The sequence below is a fragment of the Pagrus pagrus genome (genome assembly GCF_965226575.1).
Source record: "Pagrus pagrus genome assembly, chromosome: 16".
In the NCBI taxonomy this organism is placed as follows: Eukaryota; Metazoa; Chordata; class Actinopteri; order Spariformes; family Sparidae; genus Pagrus; species Pagrus pagrus.
The window spans coordinates 8213337-8233336 of NC_140200.1; the positions used below are offsets into that span (position 1 = coordinate 8213337).

General features: G+C 42.0%; 1 protein-coding gene across 3 annotated transcripts; it reads right to left on the reverse strand.

The window, feature by feature from the left end:
- Window positions 1-89: 89 nt before the first annotated feature.
- Window positions 90-19153, reverse strand: scml4 (Scm polycomb group protein like 4). Of its 3 annotated transcripts, XM_084377327.1 has the most exons (9): window positions 19090-19153; window positions 18677-18789; window positions 18296-18547; window positions 12184-12469; window positions 7807-8027; window positions 6418-6547; window positions 3067-3279; window positions 2388-2533; window positions 90-1791 (listed from the first exon to the last, which is right to left on the reverse strand). In XM_084377327.1, exons 4-9 carry the CDS (start codon window positions 12428-12430, stop codon window positions 1666-1668), a joined length of 1083 nt encoding a protein of 360 aa, XP_084233453.1. In that variant the 5' UTR covers window positions 12431-12469; window positions 18296-18547; window positions 18677-18789; window positions 19090-19153; the 3' UTR covers window positions 90-1665. The 3 variants fall into 3 exon arrangements, with proteins under 3 accessions (XP_084233453.1, XP_084233452.1, XP_084233451.1); XM_084377326.1 differs by lacking the exons at window positions 18296-18547; window positions 18677-18789; window positions 19090-19153 and having other exon boundaries at window positions 7807-8009; window positions 12184-12534; XM_084377325.1 differs by lacking the exons at window positions 18296-18547; window positions 18677-18789; window positions 19090-19153 and having other exon boundaries at window positions 12184-12534.
- Window positions 19154-20000: the final 847 nt, after the last annotated feature.

Below are 20000 nucleotides of genomic sequence, written 5' to 3' on the forward strand. Positions count from 1 at the left end.
AAAAATAAAATTAAAATAAATATATACCACTACCTCTTAATAATAATAATAACAATAATAATAATAATAATAATAATAATAGGCCAGACTTCATTGAAGAAGGTTTATTTTTGTCTGAAAAAAGTATGCTTTAAAAAACATTGTATTAAAAAGAAAAGGAGTGTCATTTGAGAGTCAAAATTGATGAAATATGTCTCACAGATGATAAAAAAAAAAACAGCTTCACCAAATTCACCGAAATCAACTTATCTGATCGGAAATTAGAAAATTAAAAATGTGAACGTTAAATGCAGCCAATAGCTCACTAGGGCTGAAGACAGTCCAAAAATACAGACTTCATACATAGACACACATGCTGCACTCACATAAGTCTGTGGCACACTGACTTTAACAATGTTAAGCAAAACACGTAGAACACAAAATATTAAAGTGAGTAACAAGTACTGTACAGTCAGTTTCAAACAAAGCAAGTTGTATAGGTTTGTCACATACTGCGTGTGACTGATCATTAATGTGTTTTATTTTATATGACAAAACTGTTTCTGGTGGCTGCAAAAAATAACAAAGAAAAAGTTATTCTTAATGCTCAAGACGTTCTACTTAATAGTTTGTCACTTTTTATAGTTAGCAGACCAAAAACTGCTTCATTATTTATATTCAAAATGACTGAAGAGGTATTGCATGAGAGGAATGTAAACTGTAGCTTTATCTGGAAGAGACAGTGATGAAGTGTACGAGTGATTAAACTGTTAAAGTGTTTGTGGTTGTAGTGGCAGCAATGTTTTCAGTGAGCACCAAGTTTGCTACAAGTTGCTTTCTCTCATGCTACTTTGCAACCTCAAATAAAACAAAAGCCTCGCAAGGTAGGCTGCAATATTGTCATTTTAACACCGTTGAATGTAGCATGATATACGATTCACGAGAACCCAGCGTCTCCCTACGTCTCCTCTCCTTCCTGTCGTTGTGAGCGCTGTGTGACTACGTGCCGTTGTGATCACACCTTATCGCTTCACTACTGTGCTGTGGTTTGTGGTTACAAAAGAAATGCTCGTGTTTGCAAATCACTTTGTTTCACAACAAAGCTTCTAATGCAGTTTTTCATTTCACATTCTAATATGCAGATAAAACCTTGATACAAACCTTGATGAAAATCCTCGGGTCGAGATTTGATTTGGATTTACTCAAGAGTGACTTACGCAAGCTACAGTTTGAGTACTTCCAGAGACCAGATAATAGTTACAGTTTGTGTCGAGGAGTGATACCTGGCTCAACATTATCATCAGTTTACAACAAAACTAACTCACAAAACGACTATTTTAAAACTGCAGCAGCATTGAGCCTCAGCCCGAAGACTTGTTTCAGTTTAAATATGATAAAGAGGTAAAGCACCATACGATTTTGTAAAGCTCCTGTGTCTTCGTAAGCTGTGTGCAGACTGCAGCGTGGACGTCAATACAAGTTTTGATATAGCAATCGTGTGGAGCCGAGCTATTTACAATCTAAAGCCATTCAGATGCCCAGTAGCCAATGATCGGGATGAAATAATCGCTTCTGGATCCAAAGGCGTTCACGATGTATTGCTGATGGCTGAGAGAGTTTGAGAGAAATCCGCAGTGGAACAGTTTTAGTGAGCGCCGGTCACAAGTTTGGCTCCTCTGCAGCGAATCATGACCGATTCTGTTTGAGCCTGTCGATGTGGTAACAGAGTTTGAGCGCAGGTCCCAGCTTCAGTCCCAGATACTTCATCATCATCTCACTTTTCAGCAAGAGCAGAGCGTCTCCGTCTATCTCCTGAAACACACGATGGAAAAACGGTATGAGAATCTGTTTGCCTGGTTATTTGTTTAACTTTATATCCTGCACTGGTGTCTCAAAAAATTTAAATCTTAATACATTAAAAACGAACACAAAGTTACCACATTATAACAGTTAAAAACCACCTTCAACTAATGAAAAAGTTCACATGAAGATATGAAAAGCAACAAGTTTTATATATAAAATAGAGTTAGCTTTATTACCAACACTTCTATCCCTCGTTCAGGGTGTTTCAGAGCCTTGCAGCTATGATAAGAAAAGCCTGCCCACTTTAAATATTAAGCCACAGTCCCGCCCGAGGATCACAGGCAGCACAGTGGTTTATGGGGAGTTAAAAGGCTTGTAATATAGCTCGGGGCTGGACCTCACTATGCTTTAAAAATGCTGTAATAGTCTTCATTCAGCCTCCGTATCTGCTGGTTTATATTCAGGACCACAGGGAACAGGATGATGCAGTTGTCTTGTAACAGATTTCTAAGTTCAAGTCTTCCCAATGTCTTTTCAATGCATGCTGGGATATAAAGCTCTGTTCCCATACATGTAGCATTACAGTACAATTATTCTGGACTCACATGCTTCCTGAAAGCTTCAGCGTGGGGTCCCAGGGCTTGGGGGTCAGCACCTTTGATGAACCAGACGACGTCCTCCACACCCCAGCGGGACGGGTCCTTACCAGCAGGACGCTTGCACTCTCCGGAGTCAGGCATCGGACTGTAAGCTGGGTAGCACAGTGGAGCAGGTGGAGTGAAGATGGTTAACATAAAGCAGATCCAAATAAACAAAACATTTCGGGGAATACGCTCATTTGCTTTCTTACTGAGCATTAGACAGGAAGATAGTCTCATATCTGTGTGTTTAATATGTAGCTACAGCAAGGAGATAGTTAGCTTAGCTTAGCACTGGACTGGTCAGATTCCCTACATGACTACGACTTGAGCCCCCCTCCCTGACAGTGACGTCAAAGGAAAATGGCCGCCATGTGAACATGATCTATTGCAGGACTTGTTATTGGTAAGGCGCAGTGACTTTCTCACTCAGATCGGGCAGCATTAGCATGGCTGTATGCTACTCATGGCAACAAAGGGCACCAGCAAAGTCACAGCTCTTCCACAGATTTCAAGCTAATTTTATCTGAAGTCCAAATATGGCATTGATGTAGGAAATCAACGTGAGTGTGGTCTGCACTGTGTAACACCACTTGTTCACTTGTGTGCCTGGTGTATTACATCCGAATACAAAACACAGCCTCACCATTCCTATTTCCGTCCTGGAAGCTCGCTGGGCTCGATGCCTGTCTGCACAAACCCATCGGAGCAGAGCAACTGCTGCCACGGTAACCATAGGAGTGCTTTGGCGGATACTGTGACGTCATGACATTGAAGGCGGAGTCGCTGGGATCTACGGCATACCGCTTGGAGTCCACTGGTGGGTCACATAAGAAGTCACCAGGCATTGCCGTCTCTCCTGGAGGAGGATCGACAGGAAAGTGACATCATTAGAGCCAAGTCTATCTGGGAAATGTTGTTTTTTTGTGTGTCGGCCTGTCAGCAGGTCAAAGTTTACACTAGCCTTTAATTCAGTGACATCACACGACATCACCATGTCACACATTCGCATAATTTATGCCTATATTCACGGTAGAAGTGAAGCTAACTAGAAGCTGAAAACAGGAAAGAGCCAACCGGAGACATGTTGAGTGGAGCTGGCTCAGGCGTGTGTGAGCTGACCAATCAGAGCAGACTGGATAATGGGAGGGGGGGTCTTAAAGAGACAGGAGCTAAAACAGAAGGACTCAGACAGATGGGGAATACAGAGCTGCAGCAATGGACAGAATGAGAAAACTGATGTGTAACTTTTTGAATGCGTATGTTCCTGGAAAGAGCCTGCTCCCAAATAGGTAGCTGTTAGCAATGACAGCAGCCATTTGATCATCTCACATTCCTTATTAAGTTAAAGGCCATTGCTGATGGAGCTTAGTGTTTTATGGCTACACCTGGAGGAGATGCAACAATGTGGTGTTTGGAGATCTCCCATCGTACATCATACTTGCCAACCCTCCCAATTTTCCCAGGAGACATTATTCAATGCTCTCCCCCATTTTTCTCCCAGGGTAACAATCCTCCCTTATTTCTCACGATGCATGACAAATTTTAACACCTTTTTCCCCTTCTAGTTAGCACAACCTGTTTCTGGCACTGGCTTGCTGTCTACTGTACTGTTGTGCCTCGTCTTCCTCAGTGAGTAAGAGACAGAGAATTCCCCTTTCTCAAGGAAAGTTTTCAAGGTTTTGTAAAATCTGCTGCATCGATTTTTCTGTCGACGGGGATTACACAGATGTACTGTAAATCACCATCAAGAGGCTGACTAATTTTAAGGTCTCAAGGTTGGCAAGTATGCATACTCCAGATGAGATGTGCCGGTTTGCTCCAAGGAACATGGAGAAATGTAAAAGCTGGGGCTTATCCATTGACACTGAATGGGGCTTTGACTTCATTGAAGCCATACGATGTGTGTGTGAGCTTTTACAACCAGATTACGTGTTTACTCTAACATAGCTGGGGGTCACAACTATGTCATGGCAGGTGCAGAAAGCTGCAAGCAGCAGAACCACAGGATAAGCATGAGGCTCGCTCTGCATAGGCACGTTTTGAACGTTTCGCAAGAGTATATTCAAATATAAATATTTCATTTTGCTTTCAGACCAATATAACGTCTGCAGACTTATGTACTCTGCCAGACAGCAGTTACATTTTCCATGTCCCTTAAACAGCCAGTTAAAAAAATATAAGATAAGCTGCGTTAAATCCCCTCAGCTTGTAACTGGATGTGAAACCTCTGAAAGGTAGTCAGTAATTCCTCTAAATCTGCTCCCTTTGTGCCCACCGTTTTTCAGCTTGTCAATAATGTAGATGCCTGCTGGTGATGCCAGAGTCAGGCAGTTATGGATTTACAGGATGACAGATTTATAAGAGTGAAATACTCCGCTGAGATGATTCTGAATTACCTCTACTTTGTGCTCGCACAAAGGTCAAACGTATTGTATTGTATTGTGAGAAAATCAATTACGTGATAAGATCCACACATTTGGAGGGCTTATGTATTGACACACATACAGTGCAGAGCTGCCTTCATATATTACAGTAAACAGTTTTTTCTTTACGTCCCAACATCTCAAATATTCTTGAATAAAAAATGATTTAATTTTTAAAAAATAAATTAATGTATTTGAAGGAGCATGCACAACAGTATCCCAAAAGATATCCCTAAAATACATGGACTATTTTTGAAATGCTTCTCCATTTCACCAGAGACGTGATTTACATATGTGTTTGGGTGGCACCACAGGGAGCACGCTGGATTGTAGAGTGTGTATATATGTGTGCGTGTGTGTGTGTGTGTGCGCTTTGCCTCTGTATGTCTACAGTCTGACATCAAACACTTTTTCTGATTTGCAAGAACAAAGGGCTAAGCGCTGGTCCTTGACACGCGAGATTCCCCAATTCCAACCTCAAATACACCGAAGACAATCTTTAAATATTTGCTTATTCAGAGCAGGACGGGGAAAAAAGGAGAGAAAAAAAAAAATTTAAGGCGAGACAGACAGGACGGCTGAATGAGATGTATTTTCCTTTTCTGAAAGAATTAAAAATGTCTGATTTTCTCCAGAGGCTGAGCAGGAGAGGAATGCTGGACGAGAAGATTAAAAGGGAATATGAAAGAGGATGTGAGTTGAAAGTAGGCAAACATACACAGCGAACCCATATGAACTAGTTTTTTGATTCAACATACACACGAGCGTAATGTTCTACATCTGAACGCATGTTTCTGTCACGGGGAACAAGTCTTCTGTGCGTGTAGGGAACAAAGACGAGGAACATCACGCTGACACTTGCAGAGGGAGTATTTTAGCGCCGAATTGATGTCACAGTCGGAGCAGGGCAGCAGAGGGATGAAAAAGATAGGATACAAAAAAAACAAAGAGAGGGAGGGAGAGCGCGTTTCATACCGCAGAGTCACACCACCACGTCAAGCTGCGAGTGGATAATAAGTGTAAAAATATTACGACCACCTTCCTGCCGTACAGAACGACTCCACGTCTCAAGGCTTTAAAAAATCATTAGACAGTGTGTCTTGAACAAATCCCTTACAAATCACATGTAACTCTGTACAGACCTGTAATCATTTATGACCATCCTCCTACATAAAAATGCCTGTAAAGGTTAAAGGTGCAATACATAGTTTTGGAAAAGAAATTCAAACTCAGAAAATACGACATTTACAGCATTATTGAGGTCGTAATAATCCAAACTCAGAAATATTTATTTGATGTTTGTCCATAACTGAATAAACAAGTTGTCCTCAGAGGGCAATGAGGTCCCCAAAACGCTGTGTGAACCTCAGGTCCTACAAATGTAAGTTAGACAATCTAAAATGTTGTGTTGTCCTTTAATGACATTGTATTTCCAATTCATTCAGTCATGAAAACCAGTGAATGAAGATTTTTCCCTTCTGAAAAAAAATAAATAAATAAACAATATTTCCCAAAAGTAAATAGTGCACCTTTAAGATGACTAAGTGTATCTATAGTATGTGTGTTATTACCTGTTAGGACTTGAGGTGTGGCAGAGTGGGGGACAATAGCAGCATCCTGTGGGAGGGAGCCCATCTCAGGTTCTGGTGTGCTGCTGGGAGGAGAGTTAGCTAGTGGGGACATCACCATCCTGGGCTTCAGCTACACACACACACACGCACACACACACACACACACGCATAAATCAGAAGTGTTTCAGTGGATAAAAAGCATATATAAGGACGAGGAGGCCCCGTCACTGTAATTCCCATCAGACATCAGACAATAAATGGGTCAATGGCCATCGGGTGACCTCACAATCCAACTAATTTTGACAGACACATTTTTTTTTATAGATAACTGCATAAAACATTAAGTCTCTCCTGTAACTTACAGTATTATTATGTCTACTCTGCACACTGGCAGATGTAGCCACACAATGCTTTTCAAAATGAGCACATTCACCTGGAAAAATAAGAAAACTACGTGGTATGGTTCATGTGGCATGCGCATAATTAAGCCTCATCTTATCAGCCTGTCATATTAGCAGACATGTTTATTTCGGGTCGATGCAGACATTTAATTTTAAAGCCGACAACGTGCCGACATTATTATGCATTTCTAGAAGCAAATATAGCTGAGACTAGGGTCTCAGAAAATATTTGTGGTATCGTGGTATATTGCACAACACACTGATTACTATTATTTTCAGTTATAATGACTCTTAAAGGAATGAAAATAGAAGGGCTTTTTTCAACTGAACATTACAGCACCACCACTATAAATATTAATACCATACTAATAGTAATAGCTATGTCAGAATCAGTACTAATAGTGACACCGATACCACTAATGATGTAATATCAAGATTGCTAATACTTGGATGTGGCTAGTGGCTCAATAAAGGCAAATGCCGTAAAATAATCTAAAGAAAAAACTTTAATATTACCAATAAACCAATACCAATATTTATGACAAAAGCACTACTCATTCTTTACAGTGCAACATACCAAAAATTAAAGGTGGCATGTTGAGTTTTTGACCACTAGAGGCACTGTGGAGCAAGATTTCAATGAGTGGGTGTCTGGTTTGTTTGGCTCTCTTGCTCTATTAGCACACATATGACGGTGCTCACATTCCTACGAACAATGTTTATGCTATACCACTCATCGACAGTTGGTGGCAGTATTGTGCCAACAAACCAAGCAATGCACCAGAAGAAGAAGACCGCTAGCTGTGTTAATGTCGACATAAACAATGCTGGTTTTAATGTATTCACTAATTGCATTTGCAAGAAAACACACAATACATTTCATTAAGAAATCTGAATGTAAAAACATTTTTTGTACAAGAAAGGAAGAAGAATATATAAAAATGCGGTGCACACGGTGAAAGCAAAACTGAAATGATGACTGACTGACCTTAAAGCCAGGCTTCCTGCCTCTCTTCTTTGGGACCTTGAGAGGCATCATAGGCTCAATGTAGTGACTCTGGAACTCCAGCTTACGGATCGGAGGCCGTCCTCTCTTCCTGCCAGGTACCTTACCCTGGGGCCCCGCCATGAACTGGGGGCCGAGAGCGGGAGTCTGCATCTCTGAGCCGGCAGACAGGGTACTCATCAGACCTGAGAGAGACAGAGAGACTATCGAGTGTCATTTGAAAGGTAACAGGAAGTGGCAGCTTTAAAGTGCACGCTCCGCTGCCTCCAAGCCGGAGCGGAAACTTAGACGCACTAGTGAGACTGCCCCCTCCACACACAAACACACACACACACACACACAGAAAAAACTATAGGAAATAGTAGAAACAAAGCCACACACAGCATTGTACTCCTCCACACCCCTCCCCCTCTTCAACTGCAAAGATTGCAATAAATATCATTACTGCACAGAGAGAGAGACAAAGCCACACACACACACACACACACACACACACACACACACACACACACACACACACACACACAGAGGCAGGAAGTGAAAGCAAAGCACATATACCCACAACACCCACACAATCAAACAATGAATCAAGTGTGCATCCACACACAGTGTTTTGTCTCAGTGCCATTCACCCACATGGCCGTGACTTCCACAGCACAGCCCTCTCTCAATCGATCTCTCCATCATTTCATTCATGCAACGCAATCTCAAAGCTCACCTGACGTGGCCTTTGAATCAGGAGTCCCTCTGTGCTGACTGACTTCTCTTGAACAGAGGCTGCTGTTCTATTAAATTACCTCTCTCATACCTGCTATTCTTTAACGTGGGAATAATAAACAGACCACGGCGCTATCGAGAATAAAATCCTCTCCCTGCGATGACAGCAATTGTCATTGCAGAAAGAGGAAAAACAGGAACAGACAAGAGCACGTGAATATGCATGATGCCTCCCATCCTCTTCCTCTCAGACAAAATCACATAAAAAAAAAAAAAAAGCCTCAAAATTTGCACACAGAATCATCATTCAGAGCGTTGCCTACCATGCACACAGCCGTCTGGTAATCACTGTCTGTGTGACGCTTCTCTCCAGCGGCAGTTTTCTGAATATTCCCCTGATGGATCTCCAGCAGTCTGCCTCGACTGTTCTCTGCTGCTACACGCTGTCAAGACACCGGCAACTCTGCTGCGTCTCTCTCTCTCTCTCTGTCTCTCTTCCTCAATCTTCCTCCGAAACAACCCCCTCCTCCCTCTCCCTTCTACCCTAACCCCCTTCCTCTGTGTCCCCTTTCAGTCGTCATGGCAACACGCCTCTAACATCCCGCGGCAGCCGGCAGACCTGCTGAGCTCAAAACGATGTGTGTGTGTGTGTGTGTGTGTGTGTGGCTGTGTGTGTGTGGCTGTGTGGGACTGTAATGTAATTACAGTTGCCGCAGCTCAGGGTTTTTTTTTCTCTTCTGTCTTCAAAAAAGAGCACAGAGCGGCTGACAAGGGATTCAAGCTGTGCAGTGTTTGGTGCTGCGAGCGCTCGGGTTGCAAACTGTAATCTGTCCTCAAATTATTTTCTGAAGAAATTTTCCACAGTCCGGTCCAAGAATTGCACCAAAATCCTAAAATATGAAGTCTTTTAATCATCCTGGAAAAAAAGCTTGAACTTTTCTTGGCTTTCAGGTAAAGAGATCAATTCTTCTGTAAACATCAAAAGGCTCCAGCAGAAGCCCTTCAGGATTACTCTGCTGCTTTTGTTTGTGATAAAAGATCATATTGCTGTCAAGGCTCACTGTCTTCCTTTTATTTATAGACTCTCTCTGCCTCAGTGTCAGCTCATGTACGCTGCTTTTGTTTTATCTATAATAAAAAATCTACACGTGGAAAGAAAAAAGACCTGCCAAAGGCAAGGTGGTGTGTGTTTTCCCCACCGAGGTGCAGGTAATAAAAGAAAAAGCAGGGCTCCAGAGTGCTTATTTGTTCTCGTCGGCTACAAGTGTGGAGTGCAACTCGGGTTTTCTCTTTTTGTTTTTTCCCCCTCCACCGCCACGTATCGATTAGTTACGCCCCGATTCCCGTCCGCGGTCAAAGAAGCCACACTGGTGGGGTTTTAACACTCAATCAAAATCAGGTTAACCTTTCACAGGGAGGATCAAACGCCGGCGTGCCCTCGCTCGCACACACAGCCGCTGCCAGCATGTAAAGAGATTTGTCGGGAGTCGGCTGAGCTCACGGGCTGTTTAAACACTGAATCTGACAGGTCAGACACATTTCAGGGTTTCATTACTAAAAGCCAATAAGTGCAAATAAACAAAAGGGACGATAAACAGCAAGGTCAGTGTAATGAATTCTGGCGCGCGTTCTAGGGTTGCAACTCGTGATTGCTAGCATTACTTATTAATCTACCAATTATTTTCATGATTAATCATTTAGTACGATAAAAAAATGTCTCATTACAGTTTCCCAGAGCCCAAAGTGACATGTTCAAATTGTTTCTTTTGTCCAACCAACAATCCAAAACCCAAAGACTTGTCATTTACTGTCATAAATGACAAAGAAAAGCAGCAAATCCTTACAGTTAAAGGGGCACTATGTAGTTTTGGAGAAGAAATTCCAATTCAGAATATTAATGAGGTAATAATACAACCTCAGGAATATTTATTTTTTCCATAACTGAATAAACAAGCTGCTCACAGAGGAAAATAAGGCCCCCAGAACACTGTTCAGCTAGAAAGGTGGCAGGGTCCGCCAAATATACACAAAGTAAAACGGGACGAAATTGTGTTGTCCTTTGAGGCCGGTTTGTTTATTCAGTCGTGAAAACAAAGACAATCGGTTTACTCAGTTTGTTTAGGCATAAAAAAAATCAGTCAATGAAGATCTTTGTCATCTAATAAAAATGTCTTCTCCAAAACTACAACATGCTCCTTTAAGAGGCTGGATCCAGCAAATGTTTCATATTTTTACTTGAATAATGACTGAAACAATTATTATTAAAATAGTTGGCAACCAATTTTTCTTTCGATGAATTAATCGACTGATCGTTGCAGCTCTGACACATTCACACACTTCATCTGTACGTTCGTGATGGTGGGCGGCCAGTGAGTCTGTATGAAGGAAGGGAACCATAAATCATAAAAGTAATTACACAGTGAGATTAATCCTGATGTCCCTCCTCAATCAGTCCCGTCCCATTACGGTGCATCACACTGCAGACGGAGACAGACCGAGAGAGAGAGAGAGAGAGCAGATAATCATCTTTTACTTAAAAAGAATTGGATACGAGGGGGGTGAAGCCCATTAACACTGGCTGACAATATGAAACAACACCATTTTTTTTTTTGCAGGCGAGGGGGAAAGATCTGCACCACTGCACCGCGCCCTAACACATCACATTTGGGACCGCAGCCTAATTTGTTTATGGCTAATTAAGCAATTACAGGATCAGCGAACCCCTACGCCCCATTTTATTTTCCCACGTAGGGATATTGTCTCCGTTCGGAGGCTGCGTGCTGAAAGCAGTCGGCGCTCACTGTTATGGCCACAGTAAATGCAGCAATGATCAGCAATGATTAGCATAACTTAATCAGCAGCTTCGGGGGATGGAGATTTGTATCTGTTCTCACTTATGCAGAGGGGGAAACTGCGATGAAGTGAGTTATGCTAACGCATCACTAAACTGCACACCTACACACATGCACAAACAGTTTATACACAGTGACACGCACGCACACACCAAAATGTATGCATAAAATAAGTGCATTTTAACTAGAAACAATATATCCTCGCTGGTGGGTGTGTGCGTGTGTGCGCCTGTGTGTGTGGTCTAATCAATGTAACAAACCCCCTGAATTTATTTACAGCTCAGGCAGGGCGTCGCCATGGTAACAGACAGTGAAATCGGATCCTGCGCCAGAGTCATGTGATAAGGTGGGAATAAATAAAACGCATAAACAACAATGTGTGTATTAAATAAGCAAGCATGCGCACACACACACGCCGTCACACACACACACACACACACATATACTCCAGAAGACATGAAGAAGGTGAAGAGTGTTGCTCTTTTTGATCAGTTGCAGGTCAGGGGGGGGAAACAATATGATGTGTTGTTATAAATATTACTTTTAATATGTTAATTTTTACTTGTAATTGTTGTGCATTAAACTATGATACATACTGAATGCAGGGCTTTTGCTTGTAATAGAGTATTTTCGCATTGTGATATTGCTACTTCTGCTAAAAGATCTACTTCTTCTACGACTGATGGTTGATCTACAATCCAAAATATCACCAGTTACATTACCTGCAGTCTGGCCAAGTCAGAATCAGAATAATAATCAGGTTTATAGTATATTAGGAATCAACTCTTACTTTGTGCGCAGGCGTCGGGGGCCCCACTCCTCAGTCTCCGCCCAATAGGCTCTGACGCCGCCTCCAAGTCCACCAGCTGCCAGCAGCCCCCCCCCTGGTCGTCGCTGCGATCCAAGCGCAGACGCAGGCGTACACCTTTGGTGAGGACGCCGGGTAACCAGCCAACAGAAGGACGGGGAGGAGGAAGAGGAGGGGCCAGTTCCAGATGCGAGTCAGGGTCGAAATCCCGCCCTCCTCGCAGTCGCATGCCCTCGCAGCCCACCAGGGGGAGGCGAGCTACATCACACTGCAGACACAGAAGGAGAACACTCAAAACCATCAAGACACATCAAATGATTTAAAGGTTCAGTTTTTTACCCTTATCACGGAGTCTGCTATGTTACACCACCATGTTTCTACAGTAGCCCAGAATGGACAAACCAAACACTGGCCTAGAAAAGGCCTCTGGCATTTTTAGGTGCCAACTAATAAATAAATAAATGACTTAATAAATTAATCAAAATTATATTAAATGCACCAAAAATAATATTAAAAATAAATGCAGGCATTAATTAATTTATAAAAATGTGACATAAATTGACAAATATCGAACTTTGTAGTAATTCCCCAATTTATTTACTTTTCTATTAAATATTTAATTTTATTTATTCATTTATTCATTTTAAAATCTATTTATTCATGTTTTTAGTTATGTATAAAATAAACATGTAAGTCATGTTTTATAAATTAAGTAATTCCTAAATTTATCTCTTGTATTATTTAGACTTTTTTTATTTTGGCAGTTTCCTCCTTAGAGACGAGGGGTGTTCAGTTGGTTGCAGGCCTCATCCTCACTGCCAGATGCCACTAAATCCCACACAATGGATCTCTAACTCTGAGGTAAGGAGCACGTGGGACTGGTCCATAGGCCCGCTGTCAGAAGCGAATGTATTAACAGCTCATTCTTAATCAATCTGAATTCCACTAATCACCCTTAGCTCATGATAAAGTGCTCCCATATTCCATTTCCCAACATTAATCTTGGCCTCTACAAATTAATTTCAGACCTTTATATCCTCAGAAAAAAAAAAAGATTGTGTGGAAACAGTGAGAGGCAGGCAGACTGACGGGAAGGGGGAGACAGAGAGGGAGGGAGGGAGCGCTGAAAGAGAAAAAAAGAAATTCGGGGAGGCGGTTGTGTAATTACCAGTGTGTGTTCAGAGGTCAAAGAAATAAACTGGTGGCTAATGGGGGAATATGGCTTTGTGAATGATAAAAGTATTGGGGACAATGTGTCTATTGTGCTGTGAAGTGAATGCAATTTGGCCTCCAGGGTGCTGGATTTGCTGATTAACTTTAACTAACTAAGCTTTCAGTATCCTCTGTATTGGATGGAACAAAGGCGGATGAAGAGGGGAACGAGGGGAAACTGCAAAACTTGTTAGGGCTGATGGAAACGTTCACATTATCACCCCATTACCCTTTTTGTAGATCCTATTTTCTGTTTGGTGGTTGATAGTCGTGCAGTAATTGCTGTTGAGAGTTTACACAGGGCTTTATGAACCGCTGCCAGGATTCGGGCGAATAATGTGTGCAATTTTATAGTTTTTTTTGCCTACTTGGAGGCTCAATTTTAATTTTAAAGTTCTGCGGCATCGTCGCAAAAAATGTATTAGAAGCTTTTAAGATTGAAACAAAGACTTCTTTTTCCCGAAGCTTTACGGATTATCAGCAAATACAATTTGACAGGGATGGAGGGAATGCCATAGTGTCATCAAATAACAGTTTTTTGACTAAATTAATTTATTTAAAATGTAATCAGGCTGTTACAGAAATACACTCACTGTAGGAGAGGATAGACTCCTTTAATTGCAAAAAACGAGCCTATGTTTTCCCAAATGGATGAATTAGGATCAATAACACCTTTAACATGTTGACCAACGTTTGCTAATTAGCTGTAAACAAAGCAGCTTACGGCTTAGGCTGATGGGAATGCCATCGGTTTTGCAGTCATTTGGCTATAAACCTAAGATAATGGCACTAGAGAAAAGTCATTAGGATTCATCCTCTGGGCACCATGAATGTCTTCACCAAATTTCATGGCAATTCTACAAAAAGTTGTTGAGACCATTTAACTAAAAACTACAATACCAGCCTCATGGTGGCACAGGAGGAAAAGTCAGGCAATTAGGAGTCATCCTCTGGGGACCACGAATGTTGGTACACGATTTCATAAAAATCCACCCGACAATAGCTATTTCTGTCCGGGTCAAAGTGGTAGACTGACTGACCAACCGCCAGCCAGAAAAAGGGAGAGAATCAAAGTGTCGAGGTGACAATTACAAGATAAATCAAAAAAATGGGCAAGGGATTGCTAAAGGAGAATGAGGAAGAATAACCAATAAGTCACTTGATTAATATGCTGATTGTTTCAGCAATACCTCTAACAAAATGAACAAAAAACACACAAAACAATTACTACATCCATGGCAACAATGAGAAAAGATCATGCAGTGTGAGACGGGGGGACAATAAGAGAAAGGATAAAGCATTTTTCGTTGCTGAACTGTCAGCTCTGATGGAAAAAACTGCCCTCAACCACAATATTTCACGTTTACCAAAAAAAAAGAGGAACATCAAACAGTGATGCAAAAAAACATGAAAGAGGTTCTTCACACACACACACACACACACACACACACACACACACACACACACACACACACACACACAACCACAATCTGTAGCACCGTGAAACAACCAGAATGAAAAAAAGTTAGATTTGATGAAACGGAGTGCAACCCAGCCAGCGCACACACACACACATGCACACGCGCGCGCGCACACACACACACACACACACACACACACACACACACACACACACACACACACACACACACAAGGGGAATGCTTCTGTTTCTATCTAAAGGCTCGGCATCCCGAGAGAGCAGAAAACTACTTTATCTTGCCACTCTACCAAAACACTTGTGGCTTGGAGCCGCGCCAGGAGAGAAGCTTGTTGGAGAGATTTCTTTAACGAAAATCAAACACGAGCACACACACACACACACACACACACACACACACTCACAGCTGCATTTCATTCCCATAAGTTGTGGTCGTGATGGAGAAAGCCTGAGTGGATAATCGTTGCATCGTATCATCGTCACCTCGTTTGCAGGTGAAACTGTTGCAGCGACCAAACTTCTCTGTTCTTGTATCACATTTGTAGGTAGGACATACGTGTGATTTTTTAAAGTTTGGATTTTTACATTTAGATTTGTTGTAATAAGCCATGCACACTATAATCAACCATTACCAAAACGTAAGACTTGACTGAGGTATGACCCCAGATCTTCCACACCACATTTTGCACAAATTCATGTCGCTGAGTTTCCTGTTAATCGGCGCGAGTGATGACAAGATATGCAGCATTTCCTGTTTTGATGACTAACTACAGGAAGTTGTTCCTTAATCTCTTGTGCAATTTTGGTATTATCGATTTTTTTTTGATAACTTTCCGTATTGAGAGTGCATAAAGAGGCCATAGACTCTATATTTGGTCTCATTTTGTGCACTGTGGTTAAAATGACAAAGGACAAAAAGCCCTATTGAAGCATAGTGCAACATCTCTCAATTACTATAATCTATAATCCAGGCAATGAAGAAGTGACCTTATTTTTGTTGTAATTTTATAAGAAAGAAAGATTGATTAACATTGCATTTCTCTAACTTTTGTTTTTGTTTTCTGTTCCCACAAGCTGCACTTCTCCTCTTCCTCCTCCTCTTATTTCCTTCAGGCTCCCTCTGATGGACCACGGGTCCCTGGGACCATCTGCCTCTCCTGGCTCCTGCTGCCTCACATATTGACGGATCTGGATCGACATACCCTGGGCTCCGCTGGATCATTGCCCTCCTCTGTTTTACTATCTCCTTATATCTGTATTTCTGTAAAAATTTGATGCCTCTTCACTCAGATCTTTTCTGTTTTACTGCTAATTATCTTGTGTGGCCTGCCCTCTTCCAGGTCACCACGTGGAGGGGAGGCCGTGTGGCTCGGGGCACCACTCTGCGACGCCTCGGCCTGCTCAGTCGTCTCCTTGACCCACACACTTTTGTATCAGATATTCTGTCATGTGCAACTTGTAAACTGGGATTTTGTTGTTCTGTTCTGTACATGCGACATCTATTGCATGCCTGTCCGTCCTGGGAGAGGGATCCCTCCTCTGTGGCTCTTTCTGAGTTTCTTCCATATTTTTTTTTTTTGTTGTTAAAAGGTTTTTTTTTCTCAATATGAAACCCTCGATTCCTCACTCGAATCGAGGGTCTAAGGACAGAGGATGTTGTTCACTGTACAGTTTGTAAAGCCCACTGAGGCAATGTGATTGTGATTTTGGGCTTTATAAATAAAATTGATTTGATTTGATAAGAAAGAAAGAATATGCTTTAAAGATAAAAGTGATACATATTGTAAAACTTCCTGTTATGGTCACAATATGAGTGTCATTGTGGCACAAAAGTTGACTTTGAGATGAGTGTTTCAGTCGCGTTTTTGATCGGTCTGTTGGTTCAGAGGACTGTATGAATGGACCATTTGAACTTGACAACAGTGAACTCGCTGTAGAAAACTCAGATTTGGCAGACTGCAGACCAAATGTCACTTCTTGTCTGCCAGAATGTAAGAAACGCCTCTGAGTCTTGACAATACAGTACATTTGGGGGTCAAAAGTGGCACAACATCAGCAGCATTCAGCTCTCAGTCAGACAGCTGTTCAAGAGTGTAGCTGCTTTCTTAATGCGAACGCTGACCTCCATCTGCACAATGCCACGCTTGTGAGTGTTAGGTGTGAAAGCCTCCTCACTTAGTTTTTATAAAGTCACCGTGAGAGGACCAATAAAAACTATTTCCCTCTGCAATTCAGCGCCGAGCATCTTTTCTTTATTAAAAAGCTTTCTCAGACCTCGCCTTACAAGGGGAAAGAGGCTCAAAACAAACTGTGGAATGTCCTTGTGCAGCAACAACGGTAGGCTACTACAAAAGAGGACTGCACGTCGTTAAAGAAAAGAAAAAGTTATCAGGTCAGTGGAGTTTGTTTGGGATTCCAACTCACATTTTTAGCCCAGGGTCAAATATATTTAATGGAGAAAACAAAATCACACCTACAGCTAGTGTGTTCAGTGAGGATGGACTATTTCTTTGTGCAGGAAGTCAGTGGGGAAATGTAACCGAGTTAATTTACTTCAAGCTCCTGTTAGTGAGATAGTTGAGTGTTTAGAGAAGTGTCTCTCCCAAGTGCTTACTTTTAATAATTTCAGTATTTCATGCAGGATTTTTCCTTGTACCAGAGTATTTTAACACTGTGGTATTAGTACTTTTATTTAATTTTATTCAGTGCTTTATTAAAGAACCTGAACACGTCCTCCACCACCAGCCGTTCTGCGAAGTGCAACCATTTATTGAACTTTTATTTCAGTCGGCATTTTCTGAATCCAAAAACAACGACCAAAGACGCTCCTGATGATATCACAGAAAACGGATAACTGTCGCCGTGTTCTTTAATATATTTGCATTTGCAATAAATCATCAGCTAGACACTCCACCCCTGCAGGTTTGCATTGACCTCAAGCAAATTTAGAGTGAGTAAAATTGGGGAGGGGGACAACGGTTAACTGTCAGTGGGCTGTATTCAAATTTAACCCAGTAAAATAGGCCTATGTGTGTGTGTGTATGTGTGTGTGGTGTTGCCAGTAACACTATAGACACTATAGATAGACACACATGGAGGTCACAGTCAATGTGAGGACACAAGCATCTATTCTAGGAAGTATGTTAAAAACCTACTTTAGGTAAATAAGGATTTATTAACTTGGCCTAAATAATTCATTAATGCTAAAAGAAAATCAGTAGTGCAGAGTTAAAGGGTGCATTTGAAATCAAATGTGAGTTTAGGATTTTATAAAAGTACATGAAGTCCTCTAACAGGAACACACAAGTCAGCATCGTGACATTAACAAGCAGCATATAATCTCTATCAGGAGTCTACAGGCTGCACTCAGTGTATTGTGATGTTATAGGTTCGCATGCTGTTATATATAATAATCATTAATGAGTCTGCCTTCATATCTTTACCTATCTCGACGGGGGTCGACTCAGCGGCGGGGCTCCATGCCTCCACAGCAGGCTGACTGCGTCCAGACTCCGCGCCGGTGCATGGAGCAGCACAGGCGGCAGGAACACCGCGGAGCTCTCGGCGCGGGTCAGTCCGGGTTCCACCCCTGCAGTTGCGGCGGGGGGAAGCGAGAGAACACGGCGGGCTCGTCCGGAGGTCCTGCGGGCGGGGGAGATTTGACCTTCCCGACGCTGTCCGGAGGTTGTTTTTTTCTGGCAGGAGTTGTAGCGTCGTCAAGGGCACAAGTTGGAGGGAGAGAAAAAGGTGAATTTTGGGGAGGGGGGCTGCTGCTGCTGAGGATAATTTTCCTATCTGGCTTTTTAAAGCTGCATCTCATTTACCTGCAGTGGTTGAACCGACAGAGAGGAGAGGAGGAGGAAGCACGGTAAATAACACAACCGAGCAGAGTCAGCCCCCTTCTGATAACACACTGTGTTTGACTTCAACACAAACACTAAAACAACCACAATAATTCGGCTATAATCATTTTTTGTCCTCTTATTCCCACTTAATGTGTCTCACAATTCAAATGTTAGCTACACACGGATATGCTAATTGGGTTGTTTCACTTCATTAGCTTAAAATTAGCCTATGCGTTTAGCCTAGCTTGTAAAGGTTATTATGGTTTCTAAGGAAGGATTAGCCCACTCATGATGTTATCTAGACAAACCCTAACCCTAAATTTGCACAATTTGAGCACAATTAAAGAGGATAATTAATATGCTAATACTAGATTTAGGGTCGTTGTACCAACCGGCATTAGTGGGGGTTGCTAGGGCTAGGTGAGCCCAGGTGTCTGGGGAGGGAACTCACAAGTGGCCCTAACCACTCTGACACTCAGAGCTCCTGAACGACTCTGTAAGGACACCTAAATATGCAAGATGTTTTTATTTTATTTATTTATTTTATCAAGATCCAGGCATTATATTCCGAGAAATCACTGATCTGTCTCTCGATGTTTGAAAGAAAGTGGTAAAAAATTCCCGGATCCGTCCGTTTATCCAGATCCACACCAAAAGTTAAGGGGGTCTATTCTGGGCCGACACACATCCTCCATCCAAGTTTTGTGGAAATCCTTTCAGTAGTTTTTGTGTAATCCCGCTGACAAACCAACAAACTGACATAGGGCTGGTAACCAGTAAAAAATGTTCGATACTGGTACTAATACTGATACTTTGACTTCAATACGGTTCCTGAACAAGCTTTTCTAAATACCAATTTGATGAAATAGAACAAACATTCACATTACACATTCACGTGGTGAGCCTCGCCTCTTGGTGTAACATCTCATTTTTCCCCCCCGAGACGGCCAATCACCAGCACGATTAGATCTTGGCACAACAAGCATGCTGCGTGCTTATTGGTTCACTGACACTAACCATTAACCTTGGTATCAAGGCAGTTTAGTCGGTGCCATAAAAGTATTGAAATTCGATTCCCAGCCCTAAACTGACACGGGCGAAAATGAACCTCCGTCGCAGAGGATATAATCGTTAGTTGCAGCCCTAGTCCTCTGATAACACAGGTGCACACGATTGGGTAATGATGTAGGAATAGTTTCTCTATAACACCATCTAATTAGTGGTTAAAATTCCCCAACATGTTTTAAATTCACTAAATTACTTAAAACAAGTGATAGCACTGAATATATGAGGCTTTTTTGAG